The 13,409-nt window shown below is 42.8% G+C and overlaps 1 protein-coding gene and 1 long non-coding RNA gene across 7 annotated transcripts in view; one reads left to right on the top strand and one right to left on the bottom strand.

The window, feature by feature from the left end:
- LOC139267292 (uncharacterized) overlaps positions 1-9,676 on the bottom strand; it is a 28,766-nt gene extending 19,090 nt beyond the window's left edge. For all 4 annotated transcript variants that reach the window (XR_011593876.1, XR_011593879.1, XR_011593877.1 and 1 more), the window contains exons 1-2: positions 9,591-9,676; positions 9,273-9,469 (exon numbers count right to left, since the gene is read on the bottom strand). This is a non-coding gene — a long non-coding RNA (uncharacterized lncRNA). The remainder of the gene's footprint in view (positions 1-9,272; positions 9,470-9,590) is intronic.
- A 73-nt stretch (positions 9,677-9,749) lies between these two features.
- The window catches only part of LOC139267291 (cytosolic carboxypeptidase 2-like), a 438,496-nt gene continuing 434,836 nt past the window's right edge, over positions 9,750-13,409 (top strand). For 2 of the 3 annotated variants that reach the window (XM_070885365.1, XM_070885363.1), the window contains exons 1-2: positions 9,750-9,836; positions 12,557-13,304. In XM_070885365.1, the coding sequence (XP_070741466.1) occupies positions 13,133-13,304 (172 nt within the window). In that variant the 5' untranslated portion in view covers positions 9,750-9,836; positions 12,557-13,132. Of the gene's footprint in view, positions 9,837-12,556; positions 13,305-13,409 lie in introns of those variants that run through there. The other variant, XM_070885364.1, reaches the window with a different exon arrangement.

Here is a 13,409-nt window from a genome sequence, read left to right as displayed (position 1 = left end):
TAGTCAGGAAATGATGTTAGGGAAATTGAAGGGACTGAAGACCGATAAATCCCCAAGGCCCGATAGTCTGCATCCCAGAGTACTTAAGGAAGTGGCCCTAGAAATAGTGGATGCATTGATGGTCATTTTCCAACATTCCATGGACTCTGGTCCAGTTCCTATGGATTGGAGGGTAGCTAATGTAACCCCACTGTTTAAAAAAGGAGGGAGAGAGAAAACAGGGAATTATAGACCAGTTAGCCTGACATCGGTGGTGCGGACAATGCTGGAATCAATTATTAAAGATGTAATAGCAGTGCATTTGGAAAGCAGTGACAGGATCGGTCTAAGTCAGCATAAAGAAAAGGCTATAAATTTGCAGAGGGACTATCATGCTGTGATAAGTAAACATTTTATGGTTCTGGCAAAGATTCTCTACTCACAATGTCAACCTGTCTTTTCTCTTTTCAAATGCTGTCGGACTTGCTGTTTATTTACAGCGGTTTCTGTCTTGTTTCACATTTTGAGCATTTATTTTTATCTCCCTTGTCTGTGAATGATGCTTCACAACTTTGGCAGCCAGCTCCAACAGAAACGTTTTCCTGTCTGCTGTGCACCCGACAGCTGGCGGAATGAAATTTGCAGCATTTATAGGGAAGCAGCCTGGACTCCCAAAGAAAGGGCACAATTGTTAAAACAAAACAGATCAGCCTCGTTATGCCTTCAAATTATGTGTCTTCTTACTGACTCCGCAAATTCCTCATTGGAAGAGCTGGAAGGCATCACAGAATACAACCCTGGCATAATTGCCAGGTTGGCTTCTCGAGGAATTTTCGTCCCTTTATCTTTACCAAACAGTGGGACGTGCCCACATGTCTACATGTTGAATGGCCCAGATCAGGATTACATTTGTAATAGTCGGAAATGTACCTGGAATCATAGACCACAAATTTCTTGGGTTGGGGGAGGGTGTAAATCAGCAATTATGCCTTTGTGAAGCCAGGATTTTGTGACAGGGCTGAATTACACTGGAGTCACTGAAGAAGTGCCCCACTGTTAATTCTATTCAGTTTCAGGGCGGGCAGAATCTTTTCTGCCCCCTCTCCATAGCCTTAATATCTTATAACGTGTGGTAAATAAGGTTGGTGAGCTGCAGGCGCAAATAGACACATGGGATTATGATGTTGTGGTGATAACGGAGACCTGGTTCAAACAAGGGCAGGATTGGGTTCTAAATATTGCTGGAAAGATACGGAAGGAAGGAATGGAGGTGGCGTAGCAGTATTGATTAAGGAGAATATTACAGTGCCGGAGAGAGAGAATGCCCTGGAGGAGTCAATGACAGAATCTATTTGATTAGAGGTGAATAAAGATACAGGTGACATTACACTACTAGGTGTATTCTATAGGTCGCCAACTAGTGGGGAGGATATAGAGGATCAAATTTGCAGGGAAATTACAGAGAGGTGCAAGAACTATAGAGTAGTATTAATGGGACTTAAACTATCCTAATATAGACTGGGATAGTAATAGTGTAAAAGGCAGCGAGGGGAAAGAATTTCTGAAGTGTGTTCGGGAGAACTATCTTGATGGGTACATTTCCAGCCCAATGAGGAAGGAGACATTGCTGGGTCTGGTTCTGGGGAATGAGGTGGGTGAAGTAGAACAAGTTTCATTGGGGAACATTTAGGGAACAATGATCACAGTATCATAAGGTTTAGATTAGCCATGGAAAAGGACAGGAAGCACTCACGAGTAAAAATACTTAATTGGAGGAAGGTCAATTTCACTGGGTTGAGAATGGATCTAGCCTGGGTAAATTGGAATCAAAGATTGGCAGGCAAAACTGGGCTGCCTTTAAAAAGGAGATGGTTCGAGTACAGTCGAGGTACATTCCCACGAGGGGGAAAGGTGGGGCAACCAAAGCCAGAGCTCCCTTGGTGACGAAAGAGATTGAGAGTAGGATGGAGCAGGAAAAGGGGGCATATGACTGATGCCATGTTGAGAATACAAGTGAGACCGAGGCTGAATATAGAAACTTCAGAGAGGAAGTGAAAAAGGAAATAAGAGGGGCAAAGAGGGAGCATGAGAATAGATTGGCAGCTAACAAAAAAGGGAATCCAAAAGTCTTCAATAGGCATTCAAATAGTAAATGGGTAGCAAGAGGTAGGATGGGGCCGATTAGGGACCAAAATGGAGACCCACGCATGGAGGCAGAGGGTATGGCTGAGGTACTAAGTGAGTACTTTGCATCTATCTTTAACAAGGAAGAAGATGCTGCAAAAGTCATAGTGAAAGAGAAGGTAGTTGAGATACTGGATGGGATAAAAATCGATAAAGAGGAGGTACTAGAAAGGCTGGCTGTACCGAAAGTAGATAAGTCGCAAGGACTCGATCGGTTGCATCCTCGGATACTGAGGGAAGTAAAGGTAGAAATTGCAGAGGTACTGACCATAATCTTCCAATCCTCCTTGGATATGGGGCTGGTGCCAGAAGACTGGAGAATTGCAAATGTTACACCCTTGTTCAAAAACGGGTGTAAGGATAAACCCATCAACTGCAGGCTAGTCAGTTTAACCTCAGTAGTGGTAAGGCTTTTGGAAACGATAATCCGGGACAAAATTAACAGACATGTCCAAAAAATTCCACTGTACACGTGGATCACAATATAATATGCTCAAATCCTTATTCAGCTATTATGATCTCAAATTCGGTCACTTGGACAAGTATGGATTAATTAAGGAAAGCCAACAAATTGTGTTTAACTAACTTAATTGAGCTTTTTGATGAGGTAACAGAGAGGATTGTTGAGGGTGTACATGGACTTCTAAAAGATGTTGATAAAATGCCATATAATAGGCTTGCCAGCAAAGTTGAAGCCCATGGAATAAAAAGGACAGTGGCAGCATAGATACAAAATTGGCTAAGTGACAGGAAACAGACCGTAGTGGTGAACAGTTATTTTTGGGACTGGTGGAAGGTACACAGTAGTGTTCCCCAGGGGTCAGTACGAGGACCACTGCTTTTTTTGATATATATTAATGACTTAGATTTGGGTGTACAGGGCACAATTTCAAAATTTGCAGATGACACAAAACTTGGAAGTATAGTGAACAGCGAGGAGGATAGTGATAGACTTCAGGAAGACATAGACAGGCTGGTGGAATGGGTGGACACGTGGCAGATTAAATTTAATGCAGAAAAGTGTGGAGTGATACATTTTGGTAAGAAGAAAGAGGAGAAGCAATATAAACAATTCTAAAGTGGTGCAGGAACAAAGAGATCTGGGAATATATGTGCACAAATCATTGAAGATGGCAGGGCAGGCTGAGAAAGCAGTGAAAAAGGCTTAGGGGATCCTGGGTTTCATAAATAGAGGCTTAGAGTAGAAAAGCAAGGAAGTTATGATGAACCTGTATAAAACACTGGTTCGGCCTCAACTGGAGCATTGTGTCCAATTCTGGATGTGAAGGCCTTAGACAGGATGCAGAAAAGATTTACAAGAATGGTTTCAGGGATGAGGGACTTCAGTTACGTGGATAGACTGGAGAAGCTGGAGTTGTTCTCCTTAGAGCAGAAAAGATTGAGAGGAGATTTGATAGAGGTGTTCAAAATCATGAGTGGTCTAGACAGAGTAGAGAGAAACTGTTCCCATTGGCAGAAAGGTCAAGAACCAGAGGACACAGGTTTAAGATGATTAGCAGAAGAACCAAAGACGATATGAGGAAAAACCCTTTTGCGCAGTGAGTGGTTAAGATCTGGAATTCACTGCCTGAAAGGGTGGTGGAGGCAGATTAAATTATGGCTTTCAAAAGGGAATTGGCTAAGTACCCAAAGGAAAGAATTTGCAGGGCTATGGGGAAAGGGCGGTGGAGTGGGACTAGCTGAAGTGCTCTTGCAGAGAGCCGGCACAGGCTCGACGGGCCGAATGGCCTCCTTCTGTGCTGTAACCATTCAAAGATTCTATGATTTTCCTGAAGTAAAGCAGCCAAAGCTGGACACAATAGGTAACATTTTCCTGGGTCATAGTCCAAATGCACTGGATCACTGGGGTGCAGTGAATAGCAGAAAGAAATAGAAGAAGAATCATTATAAGATTGCATTCTGACCTGTCCAATTTTCTGACATTTGCTGCACCCCAGATATCTCTTTAAAATCTAACTGTGGCCTAACCCATGATTTATATATGTTTAGCAGAGAGGTTGTTTTCACTGGTCGGGGAGACTAGAACTAGGGGGCACAGCCTCAAAATACAGGGGAGCCAATTTAAAACTGAGTTGAGAAGGAATTTCTTCTCCCAGAGGGTTGTGAATCTGTGGAATTCTCTGCTCAAGGAAGCAGTTGAGGCTAGCTCATTGAATGTATTCAAATCACAGATAGATAGATTTTTAACCAATAAGGGAATTAAGGGTTACGGGGAGTGGGCGGGTAAGTGGAGCTGAGTCCACAGCCAGATCAGCCATGATCTTATTGAATGGCGGAGCAGGCTCGAGGGGCTAGATGGCCTTCCCCTGTTCCTAATTCTTATGTTCTTATGTTCTTATTTCTCTTTTGCTTTTGAAAATTTCAATATGAGAGCTTGATCTCAATAACATTTCATCATCATCATAGGCAGTCCCTCGGAATCGAGGAAGACTTGCTTCCACTCTTAGAATGAGTCCATAGGTGGCTGAACAGTCCATACGAGAACCACAGTCCCTGTCACAGGTGGGACAGATAGTCGTTGAGGGTAAGGGAGGGTGGGACAGGTTTGCTGCTCTTTCCGCTGAATCGAACAATTGAAATAAAACAAGCTGCTGCTATGTTGAAGATTGGAATTATTTGAATTGTTCTTGTGTTGCAAGATCTATGAAGCTTCTTGAAGTACACACTTCGTTGAGAAAAAAGTATTCTGTTGAACATTTTAAGGTTTTCACTCAGAATGCTAAATTATGAAGTCAGGTTGTAGAAACTGAATTTATTCTTGAGAAGGGCGTAGTTACATCTTTAATGTGTAGAAAGCTGTGGATGATGTAGATATTAAGAGGCTACTTACACTGATTGCGGCAAAGTGGATGGAAATATAACATTTGCAAATCTCATGTGAGACATTGTATAAAAGATTATTTTACCATCTTATAGTCGGTATGTTCCATGATCCTGTTCAGACCATTTATGAGATACAGCTGGTTTTGGAAGGGATAAATGATATTTACGAAAATACAAATAATGACGGACAGGAAAAGACCCAGTGATCCATCCAGCCAGTCCCACACAACTTGTGCATCACAATATATACATGCCCCACACCACATGAAAGCCAGGTAATCTCCTGGGAGAGGCGACAAACCAGATAAAAACCTTGGGACCGATTTTCATCAATGCCACCATCCACCCAAGTGCCGCCTAAAGTGCCGCCAATGGCCGCCGAGGTACCGGACGGTACTTTGGGTGGGATATTCATCGCCGAGGTCCCTCGAAGGTCGGCGGGTGGCAAATGGACGACGTACACCGCCAATCTGGGTGGCAGCGGGCGGGAGGTCTCATTCTCGGTGGCAGAGGCTCTTGCCACTCAAGTGCCGCCAAGGATGGAGTCGGGCCCATGGAGGGTTGAAGGCCCGAAAAAAAAAATCCACAGTAAAAAGTAAATAAACTATCCAAAGACCTTCAGCAGACCCCATCCAGGTAAGTCACTACTGAAAATTAAAAAAAAAATGTCACTTATCTTTTTTACAGGTTCTTCAAACTTACCGTCGGAGACAGACCAGCCTTCAGCCAGCGGTCCACCCCTGTTCTGCCGCTGAGTCGCGCCAACTCCCGCCCGCAGGAATGTGGCATCTCGGTGGGCGGGAGGTCAGTTGCGCCACTCGGCTGTCCGCTGACATCAGCGGGCGGCTCCCAGCGGCTCTCCCCTCCCGCCCTCTCCAGGCCACCTCGAAAGTGGCACTGGGTGAATCTTCAGGAGGAATATCGGCGGCAGTGGGCAGCAGTCGGTGGCAGCGGGCGGTGAGGTGATGAATTTTCTTGACTATTTAGGGAAAAAAATCTGGAAAATTCTTCTCCAATCGCTTTAGACTATCGGAACTAGTCCAAGAGGCCAGGATTAATGTTAAATGAGATGTATGAGATGACCTCCTCCCCAACCAGAAACAAGACCAGCTCTAATTGCTTCCATTTTAATTTCCTTAAAGGACTTTCTAGATGGTAGACCACCACTCACTTTATTTTAGCATCACTCTTCCAAATATACTACCACCCTTTCTTTAATGGATAACATTTTAATCTTTTGTACAAAAAGTATAGAGAGTGCTCAAGTAAAGATATTTGTCTTTTGATATTTACATCAAGATAAATTTGACAAACCACAGTATATAAATGCATTAAAAGTTGTAGTGTATTCATTTTCTTCCTGAACATTGCTATTAATTTAGGCCAGTGAGAAATTCCATGTTGGTGTTTTTGTTTCAATTTTCAGGAAGCCAGGGCACTTTGTTAACATCTTTAAAAATGTGTGCATAATGAACACTATCAACTTCCTTGAGCACACTTCTACGCTCCCTCCCAAAAGCTTTGACCAGCCATTGGAGATACTTTCATATATCATTTATGGTTTTGCCACTTAGGGGTTTTAGATTGTGAAATAAATCTAGTGGACTGTAACTCACTATGGATGACCCAGTCAATGTTCAAGTCAGGCTGTCATAGGAGGAAAGGGAACACAATATGCACCTCAGATACAGTCACCAAGAGAACTAAATGGTTTGGGAACAGCATAAATATGAAAGGAAATTCCCCTTCCTGAGAATGATTATTGATGTTTCTCCCTTGTTGGTATGCAAGAAAATGTGTCAACAGGAAATATGTGTGTGTTTATTGTTTTCACAGCTGTTGGTGAGTCATATATTGCGACATCACCTGATGATAAGTATATTGGGCTCAATTTTCCACATGGCCGATTTTTGGCACAGTTGAAGAGGTACGTCTAATTTTTTTGTGGCCGACTGCGCCAAAAAAATGTTTCAAGTTTTTCTGGAATAAACTTTGAATTTGGAGCAGCACAGATTGTCCTTAAGCTCTGTGGGTGGAGCTTAAGGTCTGCGCAAAAAACTGAGGTAGCCAGGGTAATGAGGGACGCACTGAAGGGCTTAGGCTGGTAAGTGAAACATACAAGGTGCAATAAGACATAAGCAACTGTAGAGTCTTGGTGCTGCTCCTATCCTAAGCCGAATGGCCTCCCGGTGCTGCTACCATCCCGGGCCAAAAGGGCCCCTGCCCCAGGTGCCGGTGCCACTGCTATCCTGGGCCGAACGCCCTCCCCCCCACCCCCGCCGCTCCTATCCCGTGCCAAATGGCACCAAAAAAAACCATCCCCGGTTTCCACGTGATGGGTGTGCCCGCGCACTTTTGGAGCTGCTTGTGAGTAGAAAAAGCGGAGCTGCAATATGGATCATGGGGCAAAGACCAGGAATTTTCTACCAGATGAAACTGAGGCTCTGGTTTCTATCATTGAGAGCAGATGGCACGAGCTTCAGAACAAAGGTCCAGTTAAACTAAAGCCAAAAGAAATGAAAAAATGTTGGGACAAAATTGGAGATCATTTCTCTGCAGTGGTGACCACCCGAGGACTGGCAGGCAGTGCAAAAAGAAATGGCAGGACCTTGGCCAAATAGTTTGTGTAAGTAATGTTTTCATTTATGCACTGGAATTACATTTGTAAATATGACCATCTATGTGTGCCACCACAACAGACCCCTTCTCTTAAAAAGTTCTATTTTCATCTTTGCAGAGGAAGGTGGCGCACAACAGAGAGTGAGCATGAACTGGAGGAGGTTCAGCAAATGTGCACACACTGACACCCCTGGAAGCGAGGATCGCTGGTATGATTGGTCTTGGCTCCAGAAGGTCAACAACCCCTGCACAATCTGTGCCCAACTAACAGAGAGAGGGTAAGTCCTCATTCATCATGGTCCTTCCAATGAGCATGTGCTGTGTGAGCCTACACATGTCACCCTGCCCCCTCCCCTGTTGCTAACTGATCGTCTCCTCTGTTATATTTTGCAGAAGTTGCGCCCATCCCCGAGGAATCATAAGCCCCTGCCACAGAAGAACAATTGTACGTGGAGGAGCCTGACCAGGATGAAGTCTTTAATGCAGAACTTCCACAGGAAGATCAGGAAGAAGATGAGCAGGAGGATCAGGGGGAGCGGGAAGGCCCCAGTATTGAGACTGCGACAGTGAATCTGAAGGAGGTGTCAATCCCTTTCCGGACTGCTACGAGCGAGGGGACATTTCATAGTGTCCCACAGTCCTAGATTGCAGGTCCCAATGGGGATAATTTTGACTTTTGGTGATAGTGTAAAAAGAGTGATATTGATTCAGACACCTGTTATACATCTCTTGTGAGATGACTTCAATGGAAATGAAAATGGGCGGCTGAATCGATATCACCCATTTCACACTATAATCAAAAGTCGAAATTACTCCCCACCGCTCCCCATCAATTTTAACAGGAGGGTTTGACACCTTGGCTGATTTCTGTATTAGTATGTATTTCATTGAATGACACCAAGCAATGGGAGTGTTTGCAACCTGGTTGGCAATACTGCTTCTCACTAAGGATTTGGGGATATTTCTGGGAGATGTGGTAAGGCGTTATATGAATGCAAATTTTTTCTTTCCCTTATGTATGGAAGAAAGTGACTGTGGAAAGATTAGGGAAGGGAAAAAACTAACCTGACATCAATATTTTTTATTTGGTTTCTGGAACTTTGGCAAGAATATGGAACCACTCTCCTTTTCTAACATTTTGTAAACACACATCAGCTAGATTTGCCACAAATAGTGAAACATGTTGTTTGCTCCAAATTGCTATTGGAACTTAATACCCACTGGTCTTATAAATGTAATGCTTTAATGTAAAACTATTAGTGTTGGTGGAGTAGAAAAAGAATATGACTTGGTTATTAATTGCATCAATTGAATAAACATTAACATCTGCAAAATAACCTCACTCTCAAGTGGCTAATGTTAGATCAAGCTGATTGATGAATATATTGAAACTACACGCCAAGCAGACTGTAATAAGGTTACGTAACACCATGAACAGATATGCTCTGTGAATTTCCAAGTTCACAGTCCAAGGATTTTAATGCACCAGAAGGAATGACTGTATTAGTATTTACTTTGGAATTATATTTTTCAACTGAGGACTAAAACAACTACTTGTTACTTTTTCCTACTGACAGAAAGTAATGTTTTCTAAAATTTGTACCACTGGTGCAACAGTTATGAACTTAGGGGTTGAAATTTGGTACCGTGGTTTTTGAGGCCGTGTCACTGCCTGAGTGCTGATTTTTCCGGCAAGCGTTAGGTGCAGGCTCCAACTGCCACATTCAGTTTTTACGTTCAAAGATGAGAGAGCAGCGCTAAAAGGTGACGTTGCACACTCATCCTCAGGCGGGAACTCAGGAGGCCGACAGAATTTCGCATCGAGAGGCTGCCGCCATGCTAGCTGGAAAACGGGAAGAAAGGGGAAGAAAGAAAAAACCCTCAAACTTTTCCAACCCACACACAAACTTCCCCACTGTTACAACTAATGAGAAAATTGAGAAATAAATAAATAAATAACGTACCTTGTTCTCTGGCTGATTCCGCCCGAGTTCCACTGTTTAACCCCCATTTTTTTCAGGCTGTACAGCCGCCTGCCAGTACGGCAGCCGTACAAAGCAAATATCGCGATAGAGGCGTCCATGAGGCATTGTACGCTGGATGACGTCACCACGTGAGTGGCGTTAGCTGGCGCAGCATTGCCTCTTGGTGCCTCTGCCAAAGAGTCAACTCAATTTTAGCCGGGGCGTGGACGCAGTTTACCGTCGCAGGTAGGCATTTGCTACACATTAGCTGCCTCCCACACGTGGTAACAGGTGGTGGTCTAAACTGAATTTCGCCCCTTAATTCTTTGTGAATTAACTTACTTTTGAATTTGAAACATTCCAGTATCCTCTGATAATGTCATCTTGAACACCGGTTAACAGTCACACTTATCAACTTCACTTGTGATAGGACAGTACTTCTCAACCAAGTGGATAAGTTTTTAAAAACTGACCCTCTCACCTACACATGGGAAGAAAGGGCTAATGAAGGGTTGCTGGCACTGCACTGATTCTCGGCCGAAAAACAGGCCCACATGAATTTCTACCCCAGAGCTAAGCATTTCCAATTATTATTAGAGCCAGAAATGATTGAAGAAAATTAGTGCAAAAAGTTAAATATGAAACAGCTTTTGCACAGAGAATTTGAAGTAACTAGAAGCAGAGGATACTTTATTCCATCTATCTGATCTGGGTGTCAGCTTAGCTCAGCTGGTAGCACCTTCCTCTCTGAGTCAGAAGATTCAAGTGGTACTCTGGACCTAAGCATATCATTCATTTCAATATTGAGGTCATGCTGCATTGTTGGAGGTGCCGTCCTTTGAAGGAGACACTAAATTCCAGCCCTGTATGCTTGTTCAGGTGAATATTAAAGATCCCATGGACTATTTGACAATGAGCAGTGGGGCCTCCTGTCATTCTCATTAAAATTACCCCCTCAACCAACACTACCAAAAACAGATTAACCGGTCATTCATGTCATTGTTTTATGTGGGACCTTGGTGTTTGTCTACATAACAACAGTGATAATTTAATCCTGAACTTTATGGTGAAGACTTGTACAATGAGTTCTGATTAATGCCAGTTCAAATCCCTCAGAGTAACTGCAGCTTATATGGATGTCTTGTAAGAACGGGTGGTAAAACACTGTTCAAGACCAATTCATCATCATCATCATCATCATAGGCAGTCCCTCGAAATCAAGGAACATAAGAACATAAGAACATAAAAAATAGGAGCAGGAATAGGCCATACGACCCCTTGAGCCCTCTCCGCCATTCAATAAGTTTATGGCTGATCTGATCATGGACTCAGCTCCACTTCCCCGCCCGCTCCCCATAACCCCTTATCGCTCAAGAAACTGTCTATTTCTGTCTTAAATTTATTCAATGTCTCAGCTTCCACAGCTATCCGAGGCAGCAAATTCCACAGATTTACAACGCTCTGAGAGAAGAAATTTCTCCTCATCTCAGTTTTAAATGGGCGGCCCCTTATTCTAAGATCATGCCCTCTGGTTCTAGTCTCCCCCATCAGTGGAAACATCCTCTCTGCATCCACCTTGTCAAGCCCCCTCATAATCTTATACATTTCGATAAGATCACCTCTCATTCTTCTGAACTCCAATGAGTAGAGGCCCAACCTACTCAATCTTTCCTCATAAGTCAACCCCCTCATCTCAGGACTCAACCTAGTGAACCTTCTCTGACCTGCCTCCAAAGCAAGTATATCCTTTCGTAAATATGGAAACCAAAACTGCACGCAGTATTCCAGGTGTGGCCTCACCAATACCTTATATAGCTGTAGCAAAACTTCCCTGCTTTTATACTCCATCCCCTTTGCAATAAAGGCCAAGATACCATTGGCCTTCCTGATCACTTGCTGTACCTGCATACTATCCTTTTGTGTTTCTTGCACAAGTACTCCCAGGTCCCGCTGTACTGACACACCCAGCCAGTTGGCAACAATAATTTTTAGTAACAACTGCTAGAACAGCAAGTAAGAATGTTCCAGTGCTTTGAAAAACATTAAGTGAGACCTATAATTGACATATAACTTGAGGTAAACTCTCCCAATGGCTGAGTGGGTTGAGTTGCCTGATCTGAGCTAGGTCAACATTTGGAATATTATAATTAGCCATGGCACACCTGGGTTAGGGCCAGTACAAATCAACACAGGTTCCTGCTCCTGATTATTATTATCCAGTGACTCCTGCTCGAGGTACTCATGGAAAGCAACTGGAGGATAGGATTGTGTTTGGCTATAATGCCCTCCACGGTACTAAGATTCACTCTCTAAGTTACACGTGAAGATTGGTCACTTGGGTGAGGGACTGAAGTACAGCTGGTGTCCATACGCAGCAAGAATCAGCACTTTTAAGAGGTGGGGAAGAGAAGAACATTAGGCATTAAGATGAATGTTTTAGAAGTTACCCATTAAGCATTAAAGGGTAAACTTTCTGAAATTATTCTGAGATAAACTTTGCCCACCTGAAGAACATATCAGGAAATTGTGGCATTCTCCCTTTGATTTTCTCTCTATTAATGGGGAGTATGTTTCCCAATATATGCACGTAGTGGGCAAGGCTCAGCACTGGAAGTGCACATTTGGAAAATCAGCCCTTAAAATGCAAGTTGGTAAAAAGTCTAAATGGATGTTCCTATAATCAATTATTATTCCTTTATCTTCAAATAGGGTAAGAGGCAGGCAAAGAATTATCGATAACACAGAGAACTTTGTAACCATGTAGAGTTTGTGTTTGTGTTCATCTGGGTAAGATGTTAATTGTGATTTTACAAACTTAACTTGAAAAACATTGCTATTTACTGTTACTTTACCAGTTCCTTCATCAACTGTTGGGATTATGTCCTTGCTGCTGTCAAGTGAAGCAATTTGGTAAAGCGGTGGTAACAACAAAACAACTAATTATTACTATTAATTTGCTTTTGCAGTTTCTGGAAAGGTACCAGCAGCAGTTCATAGTTCGAGTTTATTGATGGAGGAGGCCTAACTGCTGAACAGAACAAATTTTGCTCTAACCTGGGAAGTACAAAGGCAGTATCTCAGAAAATCCAGAGCATGCGTTCATATTGGACATGCTACATGTTCCATGGGGCAGATCAAAAAGTTTGCTTTTTTTGGAAAGTGTGACTAATCTGCATTGGGTGAATTCATCTATAAATACTTGAACTTTCAATACTAATGTGTGCATTCTGGCCATGATCTTTAACAAGGAACTTGAAGAATCAAAGAGAGATTATTTTTGAAGCAATAAAACCACAAGCACAACTACCCGAGGTAATTTGAATGTCAGTGCTCACGAAAACAGAATTAAAACTTCAAAGCAACAAAACTCCACCAGTACACTTTCAAACTTAGCATGTAAAAGCGGATTTTGTTTCTTTTCAATAGTACATTTTGGAATGAGTTGAACATTAGGAATACTCAAAGATTAAGTATGAGTTCTTTTGAATGATAACTGAAGTTCTCCAGGTGAACTGTCTGTTTCTAAGGATCTTTTAGGCGTGATGCCAAGAAATAGAGAACTCAACAGTCATGGTCATCTCTGCCTCATGCTGACTTCATGGTCATGTCCAGAGGAGAAGGAAGGGTTTGATGGACCTTTGGTTATTCCAAGGGTGGAAGATGGTTTGTCAGAGAGTGAAGATGAAGAACCCAAAAGAAAATCAAATATCAAAGGTACAGTAAATGATCAACTAAATCAGTAATAACATTGGTAAGATGCTCACTTCTGTGCTGATGGATACGGTTAACACTTTTAACAAGGGAGTCAAGGTTTATGGA

This window comes from Pristiophorus japonicus, chromosome 7 (assembly GCF_044704955.1).
Source record: "Pristiophorus japonicus isolate sPriJap1 chromosome 7, sPriJap1.hap1, whole genome shotgun sequence".
In the NCBI taxonomy this organism is placed as follows: domain Eukaryota; kingdom Metazoa; phylum Chordata; class Chondrichthyes; family Pristiophoridae; genus Pristiophorus; species Pristiophorus japonicus.
This window is presented reverse-complemented; position numbering and strand designations above follow the sequence as displayed.